General features: G+C 48.8%; 7 protein-coding genes across 7 annotated transcripts; 3 read left to right on the forward strand and 4 right to left on the reverse strand.

Moving 5' to 3' along the window:
- On the forward strand, positions 1-1,941 carry V8C40DRAFT_65800 (aldo-keto reductase). The gene is made up of 2 exons (XM_083223254.1): positions 1-922; positions 990-1,941. Exons 1-2 carry the CDS (start codon positions 742-744, stop codon positions 1,844-1,846), a joined length of 1,038 nt encoding a protein of 345 aa, XP_083070525.1. The 5' UTR covers positions 1-741; the 3' UTR covers positions 1,847-1,941.
- Positions 1,941-4,583, reverse strand: V8C40DRAFT_65803 (uncharacterized protein). Its single transcript, XM_083223255.1, has one exon. The coding sequence runs from the start codon at positions 4,331-4,333 to the stop codon at positions 2,036-2,038; it is 2,298 nt and encodes a 765-aa protein (XP_083070526.1). The 5' UTR covers positions 4,334-4,583; the 3' UTR covers positions 1,941-2,035.
- An 829-nt stretch (positions 4,584-5,412) lies between these two features.
- V8C40DRAFT_268380 (uncharacterized protein) lies at positions 5,413-6,291 on the forward strand (the record flags this gene model as incomplete). The annotated part of the gene is made up of 1 exon (XM_083219952.1): positions 5,413-6,291. The coding sequence occupies one exon, from the start codon at positions 5,413-5,415 to the stop codon at positions 6,289-6,291; it is 879 nt and encodes a 292-aa protein (XP_083070527.1).
- V8C40DRAFT_251928 (uncharacterized protein) lies at positions 6,283-10,550 on the reverse strand. The gene is made up of 3 exons (XM_083217275.1): positions 8,379-10,550; positions 8,076-8,316; positions 6,283-8,009 (listed from the first exon to the last, which is right to left on the reverse strand). The coding sequence occupies exons 1-3, from the start codon at positions 10,338-10,340 to the stop codon at positions 6,508-6,510; spliced, it is 3,705 nt and encodes a 1,234-aa protein (XP_083070528.1). The 5' UTR covers positions 10,341-10,550; the 3' UTR covers positions 6,283-6,507.
- Positions 10,551-11,082: 532 nt separating this feature from the next.
- On the reverse strand, positions 11,083-14,272 carry V8C40DRAFT_65825 (glycoside hydrolase family 55 protein). Its single transcript, XM_083223257.1, has 6 exons — positions 13,873-14,272; positions 13,564-13,817; positions 13,370-13,498; positions 13,233-13,311; positions 11,957-13,172; positions 11,083-11,892 (listed from the first exon to the last, which is right to left on the reverse strand). Exons 1-6 carry the CDS (start codon positions 14,177-14,179, stop codon positions 11,355-11,357), a joined length of 2,523 nt encoding a protein of 840 aa, XP_083070529.1. The 5' UTR covers positions 14,180-14,272; the 3' UTR covers positions 11,083-11,354.
- A 2,616-nt stretch (positions 14,273-16,888) lies between these two features.
- On the forward strand, positions 16,889-21,640 carry V8C40DRAFT_65872 (WD40 repeat domain-containing protein). The gene is made up of 3 exons (XM_083223259.1): positions 16,889-17,579; positions 17,643-19,242; positions 19,307-21,640. The coding sequence occupies exons 1-3, from the start codon at positions 17,047-17,049 to the stop codon at positions 21,533-21,535; spliced, it is 4,362 nt and encodes a 1,453-aa protein (XP_083070530.1). The 5' UTR covers positions 16,889-17,046; the 3' UTR covers positions 21,536-21,640.
- Positions 21,641-23,085, reverse strand: V8C40DRAFT_65843 (alcohol dehydrogenase). The gene has a single exon (XM_083223258.1). It carries the CDS (start codon positions 22,771-22,773, stop codon positions 21,745-21,747), a length of 1,029 nt encoding a protein of 342 aa, XP_083070531.1. The 5' UTR covers positions 22,774-23,085; the 3' UTR covers positions 21,641-21,744.
- Between the last annotated feature and the right edge of the window lie 205 nt (positions 23,086-23,290).

The raw sequence follows: 23,290 nt of genomic DNA on the forward strand, positions 1-23,290 counted from the left end.
TAGCAGAAAAAAATCGCGAGCGGGGAAAAGAAATGTGAGAGCCTTGCTGCCCAACCACCCGAAGCTTCCTGCGTGCTCAGCCTCAGTCAATGAGTAACGATGGCAACTGCAATACTCATTGGACAAGGCTTCGCATACCATAGCCGATTGTAACATCGTGTGTGATTGGTGGCCTGATGATTGGTCACCTATTAACATCATATTTCACTGAAGAGAGGTATGAATGGAACACTTCAAATTAGATGAATTGTTGAAGATGGTAGAAGCGAGTGACTGGATGTTCTTCGACTACTCCATAGGTAACAATGGCAAAGCGATACGGCCAATGTTGCGATGAGACCAAATCCGCATTAAAATATAACAAAGCTATTAGACTGCTCCGCAGAGCAGATCGGATCTGTGACGGCTTTAACGGCGGAAGAACGCTGATTGGCTGTCACCCAAGGAATCTCGGCGGAAGAAAGCTGATTGGTCAGTCCACTTCACCCACTCGATCTCCGGTCCAACCACGGAGTCGAAATCTCGAAAGCAACGGCAAACAGTTCATGGAGATTGGCGGAAATAATGCCGAAACATTTGTAAATGACTCCTCAATTGCGTAGCAAGATGACTTGTGCCGAGCTCTTTGGCGAGATGGCCACTGGTATAAAAGGGCGGCCATCCCGATGCTCCTTTGGCCTGTTGGAAGCAGCAAACAACAACATTCTACAGCAACAAAGTCGACAATAAAATATAACAGCAATGTCTCAAGCAGTTCCCAAGATTGTTACCCGAGCCTTGGGTAAGAATGGGCCTCAAATTCCTCGTATCGGCCTCGGCCTTATGGGTTTGAGCGGACACTACGGCCTGCCCGCTCCAGACGAAGAGCGCCTGGCCTTTTTGGACAAGGCATATGAGATGGGCGAGAGATACTGGGACACAGGTGAGCCAGTAGCCAACGGACTTGGAAACACTGATAAGACAATGGCTAATAAAACCTCATACAAAAGCCGACATGTATGGCGACTGTGAGGACCTCTTAGGAAAGTGGTTCGCCGCCAACCCTGGAAAGCGTGAAAACATCTTTCTCTCCACCAAGTTCGGCATCCAAGTACAAGGCAGAAGCATCAAGGTCGACTCTTCTCCGGAATACTGCCGGCAAGCCGTCGAAAAGTCGTTGAAGCGACTCGGGCTGCCATTTGTCGACTTGCTCTATGTTCACCATCTCGACAAGGTCACGCCGATTGAAAAGACGATCCAGGTCATGGTCGAACTCAAGAATGAGGGAAAGATTCACCACCTTGGCCTGAGCGAGTGCAGTGCTGACACGCTCCGCCGTGCTTCTGCAATTCACCCCATTGCAGCTGTCCAGATGGAGTACAACCCGTTTTCTGTGGAGATCGAATCGCCTGAGCGTCGCTTCCTTGAGACTGCGCGAGAACTCGGAATCGCCGTGGTAGCATACAGTCCTCTTGGAAGAGGGCTTCTTACCGGATCCATTTCATCGAAGGAGGATCTTACCAAAGCAGGCGACATCCGAACCATGCTGCCTCGATTCAACGACGAAAACCTCGAGAAGAACTTGGCAGTCGTCGCAAAGATTTCCGAAATCGCAAAAACCAAGGGCGTCACTCCAACCCAGCTGGCACTGGCGTGGGTCCTGGCGCAGGGCGATGACATCTTTGCTATTCCCGGAACAACAAAGGCACACAGACTTAGTGAAAACCTCGGAGCCATGAGCGTCAGCCTGACTGCAGAAGAAGAGCAAGCCATTCGCAATGTTGGAAAGGAAGTCTTTGGAGCCCGAATTCATGACAAGGTTCCCGGTGTAAACATCTTTGGTGACACTCCACCGCTGGAGGCATAATTGCATATGGACGTGGCTGTACTGTATGAAAGAGGAGGGTATGTAGCAGTATTTAGTCAATATATGCCATGCTAGGTTTTGACCAGCTCTATTTGCTCAGTAGGGAGACTCTCATAGTTGCTGTTGATCATGTGAACAGAGAGGGTGTAGATTAACATTGACATTGTTCTAGTGTCAGTGATTGGCCATTCAAATCCCATCTCTGAAATCCAGGTCTTGTAAAAATCGTTGCGGTTCTGGAATCTCGTCTATACACTTGAGATTGCCGCTTTGGAGACTCCACGTCTCTTGCATGTCATGAGTAGAGGACAGCATACTGTGGAATGCGTCGTGTGCGTCGTCGACACTCGAGGCAGTAGAAGCCAGCTCAGGCAACAAGGACAATGGAGAATCATCCCATGCCCAAGACGAAGCCAGAAGACTACCATCCAAATTCCCTGTCTCTGCTCCTGTGCGGGATCCGATAATATTGCTCGGTGCCCCTTGTTGAGAATCTTGTCGCAGAATATGAATAGTTCCCATATATGGAAACTCCATTTCGATGTTGCCTGCTTCTTCTCGAACAGTGCACTCCATTTCCATCACCTCGCTGGGCTCGCTCCATGCCCTGTAACCCAACCCATCTGCAGCAGATGCCTCAATAGCGCTTAATTTCTTCAAGGCTTGTGCCGCAGAAGCACACAGAACATCATCATGTTTATGAGACACAATGTCCAAGCTGCTGATAGCGCGCTCAACTAGCAGCAAATCTCCTGGGCGTTGATGGTCAACAGTATTCTCGCGGCCCAGGCGATGACTGTCCAAGTGGGACAGCAGAAGAGTCAGAGCAGAAAGAATGATTTTGAGAGAGTTTCCGCGGTTCGAAGATGTCACGCGGTTGCGACCGATTGGGACAATAGAGCGGGTGAGTAGTTCGCGGCTTGCAAACATGGCGGAGATTTTAGAATTTGTATAGTCTGGCGCCGCCTCGTCGGTAAGACAATCTCTGATACGCGGCAAAACATATGGTAGGTGAAGTAACAGCACAAGATTGTAGTAATGTAATTGAAGAACGACCTTGACAGTCATGTCCTTTAGCTCTGCATTCGTATTCGCATCTTTGAGTCGTGGAAAAGCCCACCAATCTGCGGGAAAGGATCGCGCCGCCTGCTTCAACTCGTAATCGATGTCTTTGGTCTCGTTGTAATGGTTATAGAAGAGCTCGTCTGTCAGTTGCCCATGTCGCATCAATTCGTTTCTAGATATGATGCGACTTGTAAGAACGGCCTGAATGCGCTCCATTTTCTCATGAGGCTCTGTTGGCGTGAAGTCTTGCATAAAACTATCGTCTTTAACGGACATTGGAAGGCAGAGCACCAAAGCCATATAACGATCCATGAATATGAGCCGAAACCATAGAGTCTTGAGGCATATTGATGTTTGGCCGTTGGTAGCTTTGCGCTGCTTATTTTGTCGCCGTACCTGTGGTATGTGCAGGCCCATCAGCTGAGCAATACTCAAGGCTCGGCGGAACACGAGCCATGCCAGTCGTGTCTGGCCTGTAGAAACGTGGTATAAACCTTCGAGCATCAATATCTCTATGCCTTCAGGCGAAACGACAAGCGCGTCTTGTGAGGTGACGTAGCGGGAAGCAGCCTCAAAATATTGGTCTGCAACATCAGTATTGGAGCGATCAAGGCATAATTCGGAAATCTCAGATGTGCGCTCCGACTGCTGGAGGCAAATGGCGAGTTGAAAGAGGCTCCGGGCCAGGTCAATTGGTTTGGGATTTGGCGTTGAAGATGTTGGGCGGGTGATCTGACGAGGAGGGGCAGCAAGTCGAAAAGGATCAGTGGACAGGCCTCGAAACACATGCATGGACATCATCAACACCTTGTTGTGATGCATGATACGAGTGGTGATGCTGACCGATGGGAGGATGGATTGCAAGAGGAGAGTGAGCGAACTGCATCGAGGCGAGCCGCTGGTGGGGTCTGGCAAGAGTAGTGAAGCACGAGCCAGCATTTCTTGGCGAGACTGATGAGTTGATGAAATCAATGACTTAAATCCATTGTCGAGCGAGGAAGCAGAGCTCCTTGCTGGCGCCTTGTCCAGCTTGGGGAGGAGTTTGCGTGGAGGGTTGGAGGAACTTTGCAACCGTTGAGCTTGCTGTGCTGAGTCGTTTGCATTTAAGGGGCAAGAATTCTGATTCGAGGTACTGTGAGTAGTTGACTGATGTACGAGTTGATCAACCATGCCCTCGAGGTGTTCCATTCGCTCTCCAGCATTTGCATGATGATTCGGCTGCTCTGCTACCTGTGTGGCCAAGACATGCTCCTCGATATGCTGAAGGACGCACTTGGATCCGCGACGCTTGCAAGACACGCAGGCGCTGGAGCTGCTCTGCTCAAAATGGCACCGGGTCTTGCGCCGTTTGCATTCCCAGCAACTTGTCGTGCCTCTCCGGAGCTTCCGGCGCTCGATCCTTGTGGGAATAGATGAGCTCATTTCGGTGGTTTCTTCTCAGAAGAATGGATGTGCAATGTGAAGAGTCTGTCTAGACAGAGAAGTAATGCTCAGGAGTGTCTCATCTGGACTCTGACTTTACATCGTCGGGCTAGGCAACGATGAGACTGGCGCAGAGCTGAAGAGTTGAATCAAGGCTCTAACAGGTGGCATGAACGAGGCATAAATGAGTCGCTAATGAAGAAATTTATGAGAGAATTCGGTGGTTTTGGCAGTCGTACTTACTGTCTTTGGATGATGATGAGAATGAGCAGATTCAAGATGCAGGAAAGAGAGTCAATTGGAGTCGAATGAGGCTTACGTAATGTGTACGACAGCCAATGAAAATGCGTGCATCACTGATCATCGGTTATCGGGACGTGCCTACCCTTTACCCCCGATTTACAGCAGCCAAATTTCTGCTCTACGTACAAACCAGTCGGAGTAATGAGGTGTAGATGATGTTTGAGCCTTTGATTCCGATGTAGAAAGATGTTCTAAATCAAGGGTTCCTTGGAAAATTAACGGCAGCGATAAAGACACATTCACTGAAATAGGCGATGGTGACTTGATAATAGCCGTAATGCAGTTACTAGAAGGATACGTGATCTGCACAGGATTCACAAGACAGTGAATAAATCAACAAATGCCAAATAACAAACACCGGACACTAGCTAACAGAGGCAGTTAACCATGAATAACTTCATAGCAGACAAAACACCGGCAGTTGTCCGTTGTAGTGAATCGAGATGACTAGCTTGAGTGAATGAAGCCAACTCCGGCATATATTGGCTGACACGCCACAGCAAGAGCTGCTATTTGGATCATCTCTACCTTAGGTAGATAGATGGCATCTCGATCATTCATCTCTTTTCGCAAAGCCCGGCGTAGCTTTTTGTATCAAAATCTTGCCTCTGCTTAAGAACCAGTAAGTAACCAGCTTCCCTCGAAATGTTCACTTTGCCTAACAATCATGATCTTTGCCAGCTCATCTTGCGTTGGCAATAAGTATTAACCAGCAACTCATTCGGCTTCTGTATTACCTATAAATTGATCAAGCTGGCCATCATTGAGTATCCGCCATGTCCACACCGTATCACAAGGATCTAGAGCGACTTCTCATTGATGAGAACATCTTTCCTGAGGGGTACCATTATCCAAATGGCCATCCAACCCCCAAACCGAGTAATCTAGACCAACTTTTGGAGGACTTGTCAGTTCCAAGATACGATATGCGAGGCGATTCAACGACCGAATTCAAAATATTCCAGCAGTTGAATAATAGTGTCTCAAGAAGCACAATAATGCGAAGAGTTATTCCGATCCCCGAGGGCAGTGCAGGCACAGATATTATGAATGACGGCGACATCGAGTTGGATAACTTAACTCCTCTTGTCGAGGGTGTCGAAGTAGAACTTCAACCGGACTATTTTGATGGAGCTCCTCTTACCGCTGTAGACAAGCAAGTAAGAGACACCTTGGGTGGTATTCTCATACCAAGCACAGACATCCGAGTCCCAGTGGCTCCAAACTTCTTCTTAGAAGTTAGAAGGCCATCCGGGAACGCCGTCACCACAAAGCTAGAAGCATGCTACTACGGAGCATGCGGCGCGCGATTGATGAATGCAATGCAGAATTATTTCTATCCCCGCGACTTACCATACAAGTATACCAACTACGCCTATTGTTTCAGCGCGACGTATATCAATGGCCTCCTCAAAATCTACGCCCATTTCACCACTGCGTCGGATTCTACTGACGGAGCATCGCCGAAATATCACATGGTCGAGCTCAAGGCCTTCAACATGACAAGCACCTACGAGGACTTCATCGCTGGTTGTGCTGCTTTTCGGAACGCGCGGGATATGGCTGCCAAATATAGAAACTGCTTCATTGCGCGTGTGAACGAAGAGATTTTAGAGTACAGACTGGAGCAAGACGCAAATGAGGTTGCGAATTGAACAAAACGAGAGAGACCTGTAACCCTTTATGAGTAGTTTCTTTGTTGTGTAAATGAGTATATGCGTATGCGAGATACTCCTAGGCAAATTTCACCTTATTTTTATCAGTGAACGTGGGTAAACCGGGAGGAGACCCCATATTGGACAATATCGTACAATTGTTCATACATAGAGAAATAGCAAGACTACCTAGTACCTAGCCATCAAATACACAACTCAAAGTAACAAATCCGATGTACTCCCCGAAGCAGCATGTCCCTTTGGAGGAACTGGTGGCGGAGTACCCTCAATCAGTGTATTCAGTGTCGAAGGCGGAGAAGTCGATCCACTAGATGTCTCCTCTGGGCTTTGAGGCTGAGACGCCCCAGAACTTCCAAACGGCGCAGTGTCTTTTACTGGCGGTCGTCTGCCCTGCGCGTAATCCACCAATCTCAGTTCATCAACAGACCAGCTCTTATAACAGCCCTGAAATGCGATGTTGGTGTACGATAATATCTGGTTCCTGGAGTGGGGGTCAGGATCTTGCTCAAGCCAAGCCCGGTATGTAAGAATATTCGTGCCGGGAGGATCGTAAATGGAATAAGGGTTCCCGAATAAGCCGTCGCGACTCGGAGGGGTTGCCGTTGAACCAAAAAGTGATGTTATAGAAGAAGATATAGAAGAAGAACCGAATGCTGGCGCAGCAGCGGCAGGTGTTGTGTTGGAACCAAGATCCGACGGTGTGATAATGGAAGCTGTTGTGGTTGCTGAGTTAAAAGGAGGGGCTGCAGTTGTTGAGCCGAAGATTGATGATTTTGTAGAGGGAATGGCAGGCTTTGGGCCAAAGAAAGAGCTTATCTGAGCAGGGGTTGTAGTTGTCATTGAGCCCAAGACTGATGGCGTCGAAGTACTAGCCGCCGTCGAACCAAAAGCTGGTGGAGTAGAAGTAGTCGCTGCAGTCAAATCAAAAGCTGACGGCTTTGAAGTGGTCGCAGCAATTGAACCAAAGGCCGACGGCGTAGGGGTACTAGTTGCTGTCGAGCCAAAAGCTGATAGAGTAGAAGTAGTGGCAGCAGTTGAACCAAAGGCTGACGTTGTAGAAGTATTGGCTGCTGTTGAACCGAATGCCGATGTTGTTGAAGTAGTCCCTGCCACCGAACCAAAAGCTGACGGCTTAGAGGTACTGGTCGCCGTCGAACCAAAAGGTGATGCCGTAGAAGTAGTTGCCGCAGCAGTTGTTGAACCAAAAACCGGCAGTTTAGCAGCAGAACCCTGTGCTGCCGCAACGGACCCAAATGCCGAAAGAGGAGACTTTAACGCAGAAACGGAGCCGAATACCGGAGTTGTCGTAGCCGTCGATGTTGATGTCGTAGTAGAACCAAAGATGGACGACTTAGGAGCAGCCGTTGTAGGCTCCATTCTCATACCAAATGGAAGAGAAACAGGAGCAGCGGCAGGAGCCGTAGATGTTTGGCCTTGCTTGCTCGACTCAGCGGTCGTCGATTGTCCGCTGTTGGTTGAAGTCGTAGACGTTGTTGCGGGCTCAAAACTCGCTAGAAACTTGCTGTTCGGAGCAGCTATCCTTCTTTCTGGCAGGGAAACAGGAGGCAGCTTGACTCGGATCTTTCGCTTAGTAACATCTGTCTCAGGAGCGTCTGTCTTGGGAGAATCTGTCTTTGGTGCAACTGTCTTTGGCGCATCTCTCTTGGGTGCCATCTCGACAAATGCCTCTGGTAAATCTATCTAATTACATTAGAAAATGTGCGTTCCCGCCTCGTCATCAGACAGTTCTTCTGGTAGGGTACCTGAAAAGTCTCTGGGCCGAGAACGCTGGCAGCTTTGCAAACCCGTCTTCAATTTCTCAATCTCGTCCGCCAGTTGGCTCCTTTCTCTCTTGACTTCGTCCGACTCTTCGGCCAGTCTCTTCACAATCTCGTCGCTCATTTGTGTGACGACTCTTGCGCTCAAGATGTCGGGGAGCTTTGAGATAAGGCAATTCTCGACAACTAGGTGGACGACGTTGTCCGTGAATGTTCGCCGGCTCATCTTGGGTTGTCAAATGTCAGCACATGAAAGAGTAGAGTTGGTAGGAAGAAGTGTTGACTTACCTGGTAATGTGTCAACATCATGTCAACGGCAATGTCAATACCGAAATGGCTATAATTGCTGGTATCGCTTTGAATCAGGACGTTTAAAACATCTTCAGGCTTTAGCATCCGATACTCCGATGTGTTGTAAGCGACAGAATTTTTATCAAGGAGATCCGCAGAATCGGATTTCATGCGCCTAAGTTTGCGCCTCCATACTCCCGCTCGGAATTCTATCTCAAGCGGGATTCCATGTCCGGATGTATAAGGACGCATAATTTCATCGAGTTTGTCCTTGAGCGTATTGTTCATTGAATCGAAGAACGGATCTACACACTCGGACAAGATTGCGTCTCTTGTTCTCTCGTCGTCTTCCAAGATGTAGTCGAATATCTGATAAATAAACAGTCTAGTTCTCTCTACAACATTGTCTATGTGGCATTGAGCTATGCGTTGCCACGGCTCAGACTGATCTCGGAAAAGCTGCATGATGAAATAGTTGCTCGGTAGCCCAGAGAACTCCGCGCCTTGACTATCCGATGCGAGTGACTCTATCCTGGTAAAGGCTGTACCTTTGTCTTCTACCACTGGATCTGGAAAGTCGTATAGGTTGAAGTATGAATCGGAATTGATAGGCATATCGCCCAAGGCATCGATCAACATTTCCTCGTCGGTTAAATCATTCAACGGGTTCTCTCTGGGCTGAGGTTCGTCCCAGTTCATCTTATACTTGGCTCCCTTTTCCCTCATCGTAAAGTCAAATACATAATTCAAGTTTCGAAGCAATGCTCTCAACTTGCGCAATTTGACTTTGTTGCTTGCTTCTGGGTCTGAGGGGGTAGCGAAGAATGGATCATTATATCTTCCCTCCACTGCATGCTCTGCCAGTTTGTGAAAAGCCATTGATGTGCTAAGAAGATAATCACGCATATCGTCGGAAGTGGTCCTCGTTGTTCCTAGCTTTGCGAGACGTCTTTGGCGATTCTGCAAATTGCCATCAATGTCTCTGATGAGCTCGGGCAGACTGCTCTTGATCTGCTTGAGCAAGGCTAATCCAAGACTTTTTCGAAGACTTTCCACCCCTCGGTTGCTTAGAGGCAACGTAGACCATGCTCCTGTTTTGAGGAATTTTTCCTCTTCGGCGTCTCTCTGATCAAAGTCTAGCTCTGCTTCTTTGGGTCCTCGGTTGCGTAAGACATGCCAACCTAGGCGAAGCTGGTGACTAGGCTCTTGCCCTCTCGCGAGACGTAGATATTCATCTTCTAGGTTTGACCCTGGGCAGAGATCAACTTTCGTGATGACTCCAATCGTGCGCTCCCTTGCCGTGTCATGCTGGAGGGCCATGTCGAGGATTGCATGCTTGGATAAAGAGAGGTCTGCCGATACGACCATGAGAATGATGCTGTTTTTCTGTTTCATGTAGTCCTCAACCATTTTGTCAACGACTGGCTTCCATTCTTGAGGCTGTGAAGATGACCCAGAATGGAATATTCCGGGCAGGTCAACAAGAGTCAGCGAGGGAATGTCTGGCCCGGAGATTTCCACTCGTAAAACATGTTTGGAGAAGCCAGTTGACTTTCCATCGGAAACACCCATGTGCTTCTTTGCTCTGCTGATGATGTCGGGCAGTTCCGATCTTTGGAATCCGCTCTCATGAAACGGCAGGCGCGGTGCATTAGCAACATCAACATCAGTCGCATATCGAATTCTCAAGTCTGTGCTGTCTATAGGCGCCCTTCGAAGCACCAGCTCTGTAGGAAACCGAGTGCAGATGCCATCGCTGACGGGAAAATGAACTCGAGATATCGCCTCAAGAACGGAGCTCTTGCCTGAGCACTGATCGCCCACCACGATGATCTGGGGCAGGTCGATGCCGGCGATGCTCAAATCTCGAAGGCCATCAATAGTATCAAGAAGTCTTCTTGTTTCACCATTGTTGAGCTGCTCAGCTGTTGCTGAACCGAGGGCTGTAGTGTCGCCCATGATGATGTGGTTGTGGTTTGGAGGAGAGAAAATTGTTGTTTGAGGTGGGATGCGTGCAGCTGAAAGATGGCAGGCAGGGACTGTTCAGCTCAGAGGGCAGGAACGGGGTCTCGGCCACTTAAGCGCCGAATCCTCTTAGGGACTATAAACAACAGTGACTTATCTACCTAGTAGGATAAAGTGATTTTATTTTATTATTTTCTACTGATATCCGTAGATTATGCAGATGCTGCCAATTGACATGAAAATTGCGCTCTTTATGTGCTACCAACTACTAGCATCTACTGCCTGGTAGTAGGCAGCTTAGAAGAGCTTCCTTTCAGTTGAGCTGCTGCCTACCGAGAATACTGGCACATATTCACTGTTTCAGACCAAGAGCTACCACAGCCACCCGCGGCAACATATCAAATTATAACAGTGACAGGCTGCCTCGCGAAGAAAATGTGACCAAAACATGCAACCAGCAGTGAGACCCTGGTCTCCTTTTCCCCCGCTTGAAAACAGCTGACCGGGATTGGAATCCGTCGTATCAGCTGTCACATTCGGCGCTAAAGCTGCGGCTGAACAGGTTTGGGAAGATAGTGAGTAGCGCGTCAAACTGGTGGTGTGTGTTACGAGAACTTGTTCATTAATTTTCAGGAATATTAGCCAGCATATCAAATTGGCTGCTAGATATGTAGGTATCCAACACCCCAGCGACTACGTGAGGTTCAAGTGTCCGAATGTGAGGATGCTCGGCTATCCAGCAAATAATAAATATCTAGCTCTTCAAATATCTACTACTAGCGCTACTTTCAGCTACTATTAATATTTTGTTCGAGTATCCGCCGCTATGGCCATCTATTCTCAATATCTGCTGCTGTCTCCGGTGTCGTCATTTACTGCTACCTGATAACCTATGTAACCCTAAATTTGAGACACGGGATGCGGGATATCACTCAAATACTATCTTAGTAGTGTAGCCAGTAGACCTCTAGCTCAATCAGATCTTTAATTATTAACTACTAAGTATGCTTACAACGACTCAAACAGGGATACGCCCTGCGGGAACGGTCCCGTGTTATCCTTCTGGAACACAGTGTCCACGTTCTGCACCGTAGCCATGGACACTGATCCAACAGTGTTCAAGCTGTACACTCTAACCTGGCTCTTCTTGCTGAAAATGCTACTAAGCAATGACTTTGGCGCGCCGCTATCAATTCCAACGATCTGAGTCTGGCAGTTCTCCTGATCAGTATTTGAGCACGTTGTGCTGTGATCGTTGAAGAACGAGTATAAGCCTGCGCCGTAGCAGAGGATGTCGCGCGAGCTGAGGACACGCAACGCCCAACCGTCCTTGCAGACACCGGAGCGGCCTTGACAGAAGTAGTTGAAGTCGGGGTCTGTGGAACCAAAGATGCTGGTGATGAGGTTGGAGGGAGACTGGAACTGGGTTGCGTTGGGGTGAGGCTGGTAGTAGGCGGTTTCGGTTTGGATAAAGCCCATGAAGATGTTTTGGGTCTTGGAAAATTCGTACTGGTAGAGGGCGTTGTGCTCAACGGCAGTACCCCATCTAGAGAGAAACAGTTAGCAGAATATTCAACATGATTTGATGCAGGGGTTTTTGGAGGACATACAGCCAGATGTTTCCAACGGTGCTTTCGACCAACAGGCCGCGCACGCTGTAGACATCAATCATCCGAAGGCTAGGATCCTCAATGTCGTGGTCAGAGGCCCAGAGCCAGCAGTTCTCCATGTAAAGTCCCTGGGCAACGGGTGTAACGTGCATCATGGTATGAGCTGCGATGCAGTTGGGGTTGATGGTGTCGCTTCCAATATTCTGGGGGCAGTTTGCAAGCTGTAGGTTGCTGCCCTGGAAACCACCGACTCTGACGTGAACATCCCACATGCCTGAAGGGTTGGACGCCGTGCTGGCGAGGTTGTACTCGATGACGATGGCGCCGCTGGTAGAGCCTTGTGTGCTGACCACCATGTTGGACCACTCAATCTGTCCGAATTGTCCGGGCAATCCAACCTGGACGACGGGCTGGGGTGCGGATGCCTTTGAGAAGAATGGGCCGGATCCCATAATGTTGGAGAATGCTTCACCGACGATGCGAGCTCCAGGAGGGATCTTGATTGTGCTTGTGACCTTGTAGATTCCGCCGTCCACGAAGAGGACTTTGCCTTTGCGCACCGCAGTGGCAATTGCGGCATTGAGCGCCTTTGTGTCGTCGGTAACGGCATCTCCCTTGGCACCCAAATCGCGGGCGCTGAGGAAGTCGGAGACGTCGAGGTTGGCATACAGGGGCTTTGAGCGTGTGTAGAAAGATCCACTTCCAACGGTGAGACTGGATGGACGGGGGAACGGAGTGGCTGGTCCATCGACATATGTCGGGCCATGGGGATTATAGGTGTTGCCGGTTACATAACCCTTGATGGTGGTGTGGCCAGTAGAGCCAGCCAGAACAGTATTGCCGGTAGGACCTTGGATTGCGATGGGAACGTTTGAAAGCTGGATGTTTTCAAGGTTTAGGTTTCCTGCTCCCACGGGCTTGGACGTGGCGGTCTTGGCCGTCTTGATGAAGATGTCTGTGTCGGAAATGCTAGAATCAATCATGGTAATGCCGCCCACACTAAGAGCTCCATTGCCGTCAACAGCGCTCATGTCAAGGCCGACGGAGCAGTTGTTGATGGTAATGCCCGCGTATGTCCAACCCCAGTCGAAGCCCTGGCGAATGGCTGTCTGAGCGTTGTGGAAAGTGAGGTTGCGCATGGTGAACTGCTGGCTTCCGAATTGGGCGCCGAATTTGCCACCAATGAAGGTGATGTCGGTCAAGAAACCGCCGGAACCTGTGATGAAGAGTCAGCAAGTCTTGGAAATCACTCAAAAGTAATAGCTGGGGAGCGTACCGTCTTCCATAAAGATGCCCTGGTGGGCGGTGTTTGGCGCGTCGCTCATTACGATGCGAACGTTTTGAATGCTCGTAGCCTGAACGATACAAATTAGATGAGTTCCAGGCATGAGAGAAGGTCCACAAAGCACTCACCTGAGCGGTTGGCCAGTGGATTCCAGTTGGGCCAGAGCCTTGATCGTTGACAGGTGGAACATCGGTAAGATCGATGATGAAGTTGGCGACCTGTCGATAGAAAATGTTGGTTGGGCCCCAGATGTGATTCTGCAAGTTTCACATTAGCTTCTGGTAAAAATTCAGACATGTCTGTCAAAGTTAGAGCAACACACTTTGTCACCATCGATAACGCCCAAGCCAACGCCGCCGAAATTTGGGCTAGCCTTGAGAGTTGGCAAGTTGACGGCATCACCGATCATCATGGTAAAATAGTAGTCGATGATTGGAGATGACACAACGTAAGTGCCTGGTGGGAAATACACAATGGCGGGAGTAACGGTGCTGGATGAGCAGTTGTCTGGTCCGCAGCGACCACCCGAGGTCATGGCAAGATTGATGGCAGCAGTATCATCAGTAACGCCATCACCTGAGCTAGATAGTCAGCGAATTGTCTGCATGGAGATGATTGAGAAGATTCGAACCTTTGGCACCGTAATCCATCACATTGCGAAAGACCTTGTAGTCGGAATCCGCAAACGGCGCAACACCTTGATGCTTGATCTTATCGAGCCAGTATTGTGTGGGTGGTGGCGGCGTTGGCTTCTTGCTGGGGAGCTTGGAATGCAGGCCATTGTCTGCCTTGAAGTCGAACCAAGCGGCAAACTCTTGCTGAATGCTGTCAACAAAAGTTTCGATCTGGGGGACAAGGCGACCAGAGCCAAAGCCTGCCTGGGAAAGGTGAGGCAAGGCCAGAATTGGCAGCAGGACTCCGCGGTTGAGGGCCTTCATGATGAAGGACAGAGGCGCTGAGGAGAAGGATGGGAGGATGAGAGGAACCCAAAGTCAACTGCCCAGGAACGAAGTGTTTTGAAGACGGGATGAAGCGAGGTTAATATAACTAACTGCTCGTTAAAGCTAGTGTGATTGCAGCTTCATTAGCGACAGGGGTGCGGGATCGACCCAATTGATTGGGATAGTTTGTCTGTCCATTGTGGCATTGGTCTTATTCTTTCTCATCCTCTCTCTGTTCTTTTTCCAGTACGGTATTTCGGCATCCCTGTTTCCCCGTCTCAGCTCCTGTCATCCGATGATGCCACAATGGAGCATAACCCCCAGAGTGAGCCAGGGACGGTGATGACAATGCCTGTCCGGAGAAGAGCCCTAGCCCTGAACAGGCCTAGAAACAAAACTGACAACCCCAGTTATAGGCGGTAAGCTTTGCGGGGAAGGATCAAGAATACGCTGTAAATCCTCGGTACGGTCCCCGGACTTGGATGGATGGAGCTCTTTTACCGAACACTCCATCGGACTGTTTTCCATGGGCTGAGGCTGCGCCCGCGAATAAGAACAGTTGGGGAACACTAAAGCCGCCAGTAGGCCCGTGAATTCGCCGGTGGCGGTTGGCAAATGATACGAAAGGTTTTGTTTTCCTGCAGTGAAGCTCGATGACCAACTACCAAAGTGGCAAGGCGGCCCGGGGAGAATAGGCCGTAACGCTGGCCTCCCCCATGGTCATGTCAGTTCATAAGCAGTCAGCCTCAGTAATCCGTCCGTGCCTGTCTGTCTGCATAGGGGCTATCGTTCTACAGTCGGGCCGAGGAGGGTTGGAACGATGAGGCTAGAATTGGACATGCTGGAGACTATCGTTTTTTGTTTTGCGTTGGCCAAGGGAGCTTTTCTCCAGATGTCATAGGATGGCAGCCAGAAGAATCATCGACGGCGTTTCTGATAGGACAATTAAGGGAAGAGGGGAAATAGAAAGGAAGAAAAAGAACAAAGAGCAGTTCCGACATGGCCGGCAAATGCCTCGCCTCGCCTCACTTCATCTTCTGAAGTGAACAAGAGCCATAGAAGAGTATCAATGACTGTTCAACCCCAATGGTGCCTTTTGCAAGTTCCAGGGCACCGGCAGCTCTCCAAGGCTGTTTCACATCTCGATCCTAGGCATCGCCAAGGCCATGTCGCAAGTCTTAAGCCTATTGCCACTGTTAAATTCTCGGCGGCACGATTGTTGATCCGGCTCGTGCCAGACGAATGTCACCAGAAATAGCGGGGAGGCTTCAGGGGTAACGCGATCTAACTCCGGATTTTCTCTAGCGCTGGGAGCTATTGACAGGCACGAAAGGTAAACAATCGGGCCATCGAACTCATGGCGGTTTGGACATTTGATGTGATTGGTTGGACAGAGCTCTTGGAGAAACGCGTGTAAATGTGTTGAGAATGAACACAGGACGGATTCTGGCTAAAGAGTGTCACGGAGCAGTCAAGTTGAAACCGTGTTGAACTAATCGCAGTGCATGAGGTTGTAATTGCTGATGCTGGGCGGCGTCGGACTTGTGGAGCGGTATCGTACTCGTATGCGGCAAGATTTAGTGCAGTGCTGGTTTGTTAGTGCTGCGATATTGCTGGATCGCACGCCCTGATTGACTGACCGTTTGATGACATGGATGTCGGCGGCTGCGTTAATTGAAACGGAGATGAAGAATATGAAAAAGGTTATAGAGATTGAGGAAATTCGCAAAGGAAAGGGCTGCCGATGCCTGAGGCTGCTGGAAAAGATACACCAGAGTATACAAATAGACGAGCAATACGCGAGCTCGCTTGAGCTTCAAGCGAGGGAGGTATCACCCACAATACAACACTTTAAAAAGTAAATCTAGTCTGCAACTTTTGCAGCATCTACAACAGCAATACTTACAAGCCTTGGGTCCAGATTGCATTGAAGCCTTCTACTCCTAGCAAGCATACTAAGTAGGTTTACACCAATTGCCCCCAAGGTACGGTGAATCCAAGAGCACTGTATGCCAGCGAATGTCTTCTACAGTTGTGTGAGATTTTCTGCAGTTCATGCCTAGTTTCGAAAAAAATCAATTGCTCACGTAGGCTAGTCAAAAGAAAGATACTGATGCTAGGCAAGTCATCCAATTTGTCGGAGGAACGAATAGCTGACCGTCTTCATCAACCTTGACAGCCAACACAGATTGAGGTTCTGCATTCCACGCGGACAAAAATGCCCACTATCTAACATTCACTTGCCCTCAATTTTCTTTTCTCCAGTCCTAACTGCACCTATCTGGTTGTTCATCAAAGATTCTTCTCAAAGGCTTTGTACCATCTGCTAGCCAGGCCACGGGAAGGTACTTGTTCACGTGGCTCGCAGCTTCACATCTCCTCCTCTTTCTCTTTCCACTTGACATCAGCACCATTGTTCATTTTTTTTCGCCACACAAACGACAATCATGTTCACACAAAAAAATATTGACGCTGCCAGAAATCTGCTTGAACAGAGTGTACGGCCTTTTTTCCTCCTTCTATTCACTGGATGATGCGAATTGCTGATGAACTATTGCACGTAACAGAAACTTCCTCAAGCCTTCACTGCGCCGTCGGGCTCATTCCATCCAATGTCCGATTCCAAAGCTTCTATCACTACCCAGCAGCGCCTAGGCAGATTGAAGTTGATGGACATGCCAATCATCTGCCGCCCGTTCCAAATGAATCACCACTATCTACGTGGAAAGGGCGACATCAGAGGTCAGTACCAGTGTTACAGTGGTAGACAGGCTACTCATTCAGCCCAGCCGTCCATTTGCAAAGATCGGATTCGTGCTGACTAGCTGCTTTTCTCTACTTGAACCAATCAAATCCACACAATCATGCCTGCAGCCGAATGGGGCCGATCCTACGTCTCTGCCAAGATAGCGACCAACCGCGGCACAGGACGAGCGTGTTTTGCATTTCCGACATCGCCATGTCATCTCTTCGATACGCTTGCGATGGAGCCGCTGGGCGCATTTTCAAGTGCCGGTACCACCGCCGATCTGTGCAAAAAGCTTTTCTTGCTCTGCAAGGATGTTAAGAATGCGGCAGCGGAGACTGACCAGCTACGGCGGCTCCTCGCCAACTTCCAAAGAATCCTCACCAGCGTTGAAGAGATGCGCAGTAGCCCCAACAATGCAAAGCTCAAGCATACTCACCAACTCAGCGATGCCATTCATGAATCCCAGTCATTATTACAAAAATTAGTTGATGATCTCTCCCCCACTTCGGAAACGGCTCACAGAATACTGCGCAAGATCAGAGGAAGCTCAATCAGGTGGCCCTTTCAGAAAAATGACATTCTCCAGAGGATGAGTACCCTAGAACGATGCATGCAAGTGATTAACGAAAGCCTTCAAGTTGATCAGACGTTAGTACACGACGTCAATTCTAATTCCTTAAGTCTTGGCGGTCATCGCTAACTAGAATATAGCAACCTATTGCTCGATATCAATTACAGGGCTATTCTTGACAAGCTTCCTGTCGCAAGTGACGCCTATTTCGATTCCTTTGATGAAAGTAGCAAGGCGAGATGCCTTCCAGAAACTCGAGTGGACCTCCTTCAAGATGTTTCCGACTGGGCCAAGAATCCAGACTCACATGCCGTATTTTGGCTCAATGGCATGGCAGGCACCGGCAAGTCGACCATTTCTCGAACAATTTCGGAAATTTTTGCGAATGAAAATCTCCTCGGGGCCACTTTCTTCTTCAAGAGGGGCGAGGCTGACAGAGGAGGACTAGCCAAGTTCTTCACAACAATTGTCGCGGATCTTGTGCGTCGACAGCCAGTATTTGCGCCTCAAATCAAAGAGGCGATTGAAGCTGAGCCTGGCATATCCACGAAATCAGCGTCAGAACAGTTTGAGAAGCTAATCATTGGCCCTCTATCCACCATTCCCAATGATTCTGGCCAGGCGAACCCTATCGTCATTGTGGTCGATGCCTTGGATGAATGCGACCGAGAAAAAGACATTGAACTCCTCATTTCGCTTTTTTCTCGCTCATCACAACCAGCCTTTCCAAAGTTGAAGTTCTTCCTAACTAGCCGCCCTGAACTTCCACTCCGCCTAGGTTTCAAGAAAATAGAGGGAACCTATAAAGACTTAATCCTTCACGAGGTACCAGCCAGTATCATTGAGAACGATATGCTGAGGTTTTTTGAGTATGAACTTCTCAATATACGAAACGACTACAATCTCTCAAGGCCGGATAATCTCAAACTTCCAGAAAGCTGGCCTGGCAGCTCCAACCTCGAGATCCTTGTCAAGATGGCTGTTCCTTTGTTCATTTTTGCTTCAACTACATGCCGCTTCATAGCTGATCTCAAGCACGGTGATCCCCGGCGTCAGCTCCAACGAGTCCTTCAGTACAAAGCAAAGGCTCCCGGGTCGCGTCTTGACGCGACATATTTACCAGTCCTGGACCAACAGCTCGACGGACTGTCTAACAGTGAAAAGGCAGAAGTTGCTCAAGAATTCCGAGCCATTGTTGGCACAATCATCATCCTCGCAAACCCTTTGTCGATTACTGCATTGTCACGAATGCTTGATATATCCAAAGAGACCATTTCGAACCGCCTAGAGATGTTGCATTCCGTCTTAGACATTCCGTCTTCATTAACCATGCCGGTGCGAATGTTACATCTTTCATTTCGCGATTTTCTGCTGGATCCAGAAAAACGTGACAAGACCCCATTGTGGGTAGAAGAGAGACAGGCCCATGCTACAATGGCTGATCACTGCCTGCGCATACTCGACAATCTCAAGCCTGATATGTGTAGTCTCAAATCTCCAAGTATATCAGCGGTAGACATCCCACGAGAGACAATCGACCATCATTTACCTCCTGAGCTACAATACTCTTGTCTATACTGGGTGAGTCATGTACAACATTCGCAAACGAAGCTTGTTGATGGAGGGCCAGTCAGCGAGTTTCTACTGCGCCATTTTCTCCATTGGTTAGAGGCATTGAGCCTCATGGATCAGACTAGAGAAATCATTGGGTTGATTCAAATGCTTCAAGCACTTGTAGAGGTATGCTCCTGTTTACATTCTATAGCCTTGGGTGTGTTTCTCCAAGTACTAATAATCTTTGCAGCCAGAAGCAGGTATTAAGACATCCGACTTTCTGAATGACGCGAAACAGTTTGTGCGAACCCATGCCTCGACAATTGAGTCGTGGCCCCTCCAAACATATTCTTCGGCTCTTGTTTTTACCCCATCAGACAGCGTAGTGAGGGCCCAGTTTAAAGACAGTATTCCTTCATGGATACTATTTCCGCCGCCAGTCGACCACAGCTTGAATCCGTGCACACTACTAATAGAAGGGCGCAGCAATTATATCGAATGTATGGCCTTCTCGCATGATTCGATGTTGTTAGCTTCGGGATCCAGAGACCAAACACTGAAAGTATGGGATCTTGTCACGGGCGAATGTTTGCAAGCAATGACGGGCCATACAGACTTTATCTTGTCGGTCGACTTTTCTCACGATTCATCACGGCTGGTGTCTGCCTCGTCTGATCATACCATTCGTATTTGGCGTACCGGGACGGGAGAGTGTATCAGAATACTCACCGGCCATTCTGGCATTGTGACATCTGCGATATTTTCACCTGACTCGACTTTGATAGCCTCAGGAAGCGAAGACTCAACTGTCAGAATATGGAACGAAGAGACTGGGGAGTGCAAGCATGAGTTGCTGGGCCATAAAGACCCCGTCACAACTGTCGCATTTTCACGAGACTCAACACTTGTTGCATCTGCATCTCACGATGGAGTTATTCGTATCTGGAGCACTAACAGTGGTGCGTGTGAGTCTACTATGCACCAGAAAGAGGACTATCATCCATGGCTTGCAATGTTCTCAACTGATTTAACGCGTTTGGCAATCGTTTATGGCGACGGCGTCTTGCAATTCTGGAGAGTCGATACGAAAATTTGTGAACGGCGAATTCAGTTTGGAAACAGTAATCTCAAGATAACACACGCTGCAATTTCGCACGATTGGAAGTATTATCTATCTACCACCACGTTGGGGAAAACATTGCTTTGGCGAATAGATACGGAGCAATGTATTCATGCATTCAACCCTCGTATTGGTTTTATCTCGTCGGTCGCCTTTTCACCTGATTCGATATGTTTTGCATCGGCTTCAGTCAGCGGTGAAATCGGTACGTGGGATGTCGTGGAGCAAGACCAAAACCAGCTGATGGCTGATCCAACCGCCATCGACACACGCCCTAATAGAATTAAATTCTCACATGACTCATCTCTCGTTGCAACTACAAGCCTGCATGGCAGTAGGATAATGGTATGGGATGCCAGAACTGGCTCTTGTGTCCAGAAATTGAGATTTCCGGGAGATGCGTTAGATGACATGGTATTTTCGCATGACGGCTCACTTATGGCATCAGTATCGCTTGGTTCCTCTCCCAAACAACATGTGTGTGTCTGGAGAATGGATACAGGTCTTCGTACGGACGTTGAGTACCACGCGCCGCCATTCATGGATAGAGGGCGTTTCACATTTTCTCATGACTTGCAGTTCTTTGGTATCAGCTTTAGAGAGACGATTTCTTTGCGGGGTATAGGCAAGAAGAGTTGGGATTACACCAATGAATATGGCCACTGGTTCTGTCATGTTGTTTTTTGTCATGACTCCGCAGTCTTAGGAGCGGCCACAACCGGAGGCACAGTACTTTTATGGGAGACAAGAACCGGTCAGCTTATTCACCAGTATTCTGTACCCGACACCGAAATCGAATGCATTGCATTCTCTTACGACTTGGGGCTCATCGCTATTGCCACAAAGACATGTCGCATTCACATTATTCATCGCGATAGCGGCGAGTGTATTTACACGATGGAAGACAGACCCGGAGATATTGACGCACTAGCATTTACATATGACGCTTCATTCATCGGTGCTAGCATAATTGGGAAAAAAGGAACATTTATATGGCAAATTGAGACTGGCCAACTCTTACACAATATGCATCTCTGGAATATGGGTCGATGTGTACAATTCGACAGCAGCACGCAACACATCCCTACAAAAGGCGATGCTGACAGTCGAATGAGCCGATTGTATGGTGTAGATGATCACTGTTGTGGCTACGGCCTTCACTCATCTGGACGATGGATCGTATGGGGTACACAGAAACTTCTCAGGTTACCCAAAAGATACGAAACACAGAAAATCGCAGTCAGTGACCGTGCCATTGTTTTGGGATACGAGGGAGATAGAGTTATCATTATTACTAAGTCGGCAACAGATGGACCGGATTTCGAGCATATCTCCAAGATGCAAGGAGGAACAACATGATTCACCCGCTTCTGATGTATCTGTTTCGCCGAGGATGAACTTGGATTGCCTTGAAAGAGCTTGGGATTCCAGGCAGTGTCCAAGCCACACAACATCTATCTTGACGACTGAGTACCCAGATAAGCAACACAATATTGGTATTTGCCTCCCTTGATGAATGAACATCATGATTTCGACTCACATCCCTTGATGGCTTTCCCTTGTTATCTTCACTTCATTACCAAGACATTTCTAAAGCGAGGCTTTCCTGCCAGGAGACTATCAATCGCTTCTTGAACATTTGCCAAAGCATACTCTTCCACCATGCACTTGATGCCATGCAGCTGAGCAAACTGAATTGCCTCTTCACTGTCAATTGCATGGCCGCTGGGCCAGCCATGCACACTTCGACCTCCGTTAACAAGCGTAGCAGTATCAAATTCCACCCCGCCAACAGGAGCCAGACAAAGCAATTTACCACCAGGGGCGAGTCCATCGGCTAACCGACCTATAATGTCGGGGTTTGGCGCTGTTTGAACAATAATAGAGGCGCCACCAAGTTTAGCAAGTTCAGTAGGGCCGTCTACCTTTTTAGTGTTGATGTAATGATGCGCGCCGAGCTGGGTGGCAAAGGCAGCTTTATCGTCGCCAGATGAAAGAACTGCGACTTCGTATCCCATCTTGCTCGCATACTGAACGGCGAGATGCCCTAAGCCACCGAGACCCTGAACAGCAACAATGGCACCCTGCTCAACGTGCAATTTTCGGATGCCGTTGAAGACTGTGACTCCTGCACAGAGTAGAGGTGCGGCTTCTGCTGGGTCCATCTCTTTGGGAATGTGAACGATGGCTTCCTGGCGGAGGAGCACGTACTCTGCAAAGCCACCATCTTGAGTAACTCCATTAATCGTCTGGTGTTCACACATCTGAAACCGTCCTTTTTGGCATTGTCTACAACTGCCGTCATGTCCACCATGCCAAGGGCCTCCGACTCGCTCCCCTATAGTAAACCTATCGACGTCTTGACCCAGTTCAACGACATCTCCGATGAGTTCGTGGCCTGGAGTTCTAGGAAAGACATCTCCGAGGTGGCCTTGGGCTACTGCGATGTCTGAGAAGCACACGCCACATGCTAATACTTTCACAAGGACTTGGCCGGGTCCTGGATGTTGAGGTTTCACGTCGTGAAGCTTGAATGATGCACCGGGTTCTGTGAGAATGACGGCTTTGTATGTTGTGGGGAGTTGAGCTGAAGCCATTGTGGCGTGAAAGGAAGTTGAGCCCCGGATGACAATGGCCTTTTTCTAGCCTTCCAGTAGCCGGATATCCAAGGTTTTATGTCCCAAACCTGAGCCACCTAGCTATTATGAGCTGTTCCTTTGCTGGAGATACGCATGACAGAATCCGCGTCGACATCCACTTCTCTTCGCGGGCGACACAGATTGGTGCCTCAAACAGGTAATTCTCACATAAAACCAAATTGGTTTATTAAGCGTGAAGCTGAACAATTGTACGTAAGTCTTATTAATGCATATACCTCTCTTCTTCAGATTTATAAACTCACTTACACCGTATCCAGGCATGCCAAGAGTATCCCGTGGACCCCACTGAAGCGGTTGGACATTCTCTGAGAAAATTACTCGAAGAGGAAAACAGTCGTTTTGCGCCGGCCGATGGGGGTCCACATTATGACCGCCTCGTGCCGTTCAAGAGGGTGGAGATTCAGGGACAAAGAGTTGGGTGGACGTACAGTATGTCCGAGGGTTTGTGGGGCCG

Source organism: Trichoderma camerunense, assembly GCF_050948025.1.
Source record: "Trichoderma camerunense strain CBS 138272 chromosome Unknown V8C40scaffold_15, whole genome shotgun sequence".
Classification (NCBI taxonomy): Eukaryota; Fungi; Ascomycota; class Sordariomycetes; order Hypocreales; family Hypocreaceae; genus Trichoderma; species Trichoderma camerunense.

Coding starts and splice junctions, on each gene's coding strand:
- V8C40DRAFT_65800 (XM_083223254.1), top strand. CDS start 742: ATGTCTCAAGCAGTTCCCAAGATTGTTACCCGAGCCTTGGGTAAGAAT. Junction 923..989: donor CGAGAGATACTGGGACACAG/GTGAGCCAGTAG, acceptor CTCATACAAAAG/CCGACATGTATGGCGACTGT.
- V8C40DRAFT_65803 (XM_083223255.1), bottom strand. CDS start 4,333: ATGAGCTCATCTATTCCCACAAGGATCGAGCGCCGGAAGCTCCGGAGA.
- V8C40DRAFT_251928 (XM_083217275.1), bottom strand. CDS start 10,340: ATGGGCGACACTACAGCCCTCGGTTCAGCAACAGCTGAGCAGCTCAAC. Junction 8,317..8,378: donor TGATGTTGACACATTACCAG/GTAAGTCAACAC, acceptor TGACAACCCAAG/ATGAGCCGGCGAACATTCAC. Junction 8,010..8,075: donor TCGGCCCAGAGACTTTTCAG/GTACCCTACCAG, acceptor GTAATTAGATAG/ATTTACCAGAGGCATTTGTC.
- V8C40DRAFT_65825 (XM_083223257.1), bottom strand. CDS start 14,179: ATGAAGGCCCTCAACCGCGGAGTCCTGCTGCCAATTCTGGCCTTGCCT. Junction 13,499..13,563: donor GCGTTATCGATGGTGACAAA/GTGTGTTGCTCT, acceptor TGAAACTTGCAG/AATCACATCTGGGGCCCAAC. Junction 13,312..13,369: donor TCCACTGGCCAACCGCTCAG/GTGAGTGCTTTG, acceptor TGTATCGTTCAG/GCTACGAGCATTCAAAACGT.
- V8C40DRAFT_65872 (XM_083223259.1), top strand. CDS start 17,047: ATGCCTGCAGCCGAATGGGGCCGATCCTACGTCTCTGCCAAGATAGCG. Junction 17,580..17,642: donor AGCCTTCAAGTTGATCAGAC/GTTAGTACACGA, acceptor ACTAGAATATAG/CAACCTATTGCTCGATATCA. Junction 19,243..19,306: donor TGCTTCAAGCACTTGTAGAG/GTATGCTCCTGT, acceptor TAATCTTTGCAG/CCAGAAGCAGGTATTAAGAC.
- V8C40DRAFT_65843 (XM_083223258.1), bottom strand. CDS start 22,773: ATGGCTTCAGCTCAACTCCCCACAACATACAAAGCCGTCATTCTCACA.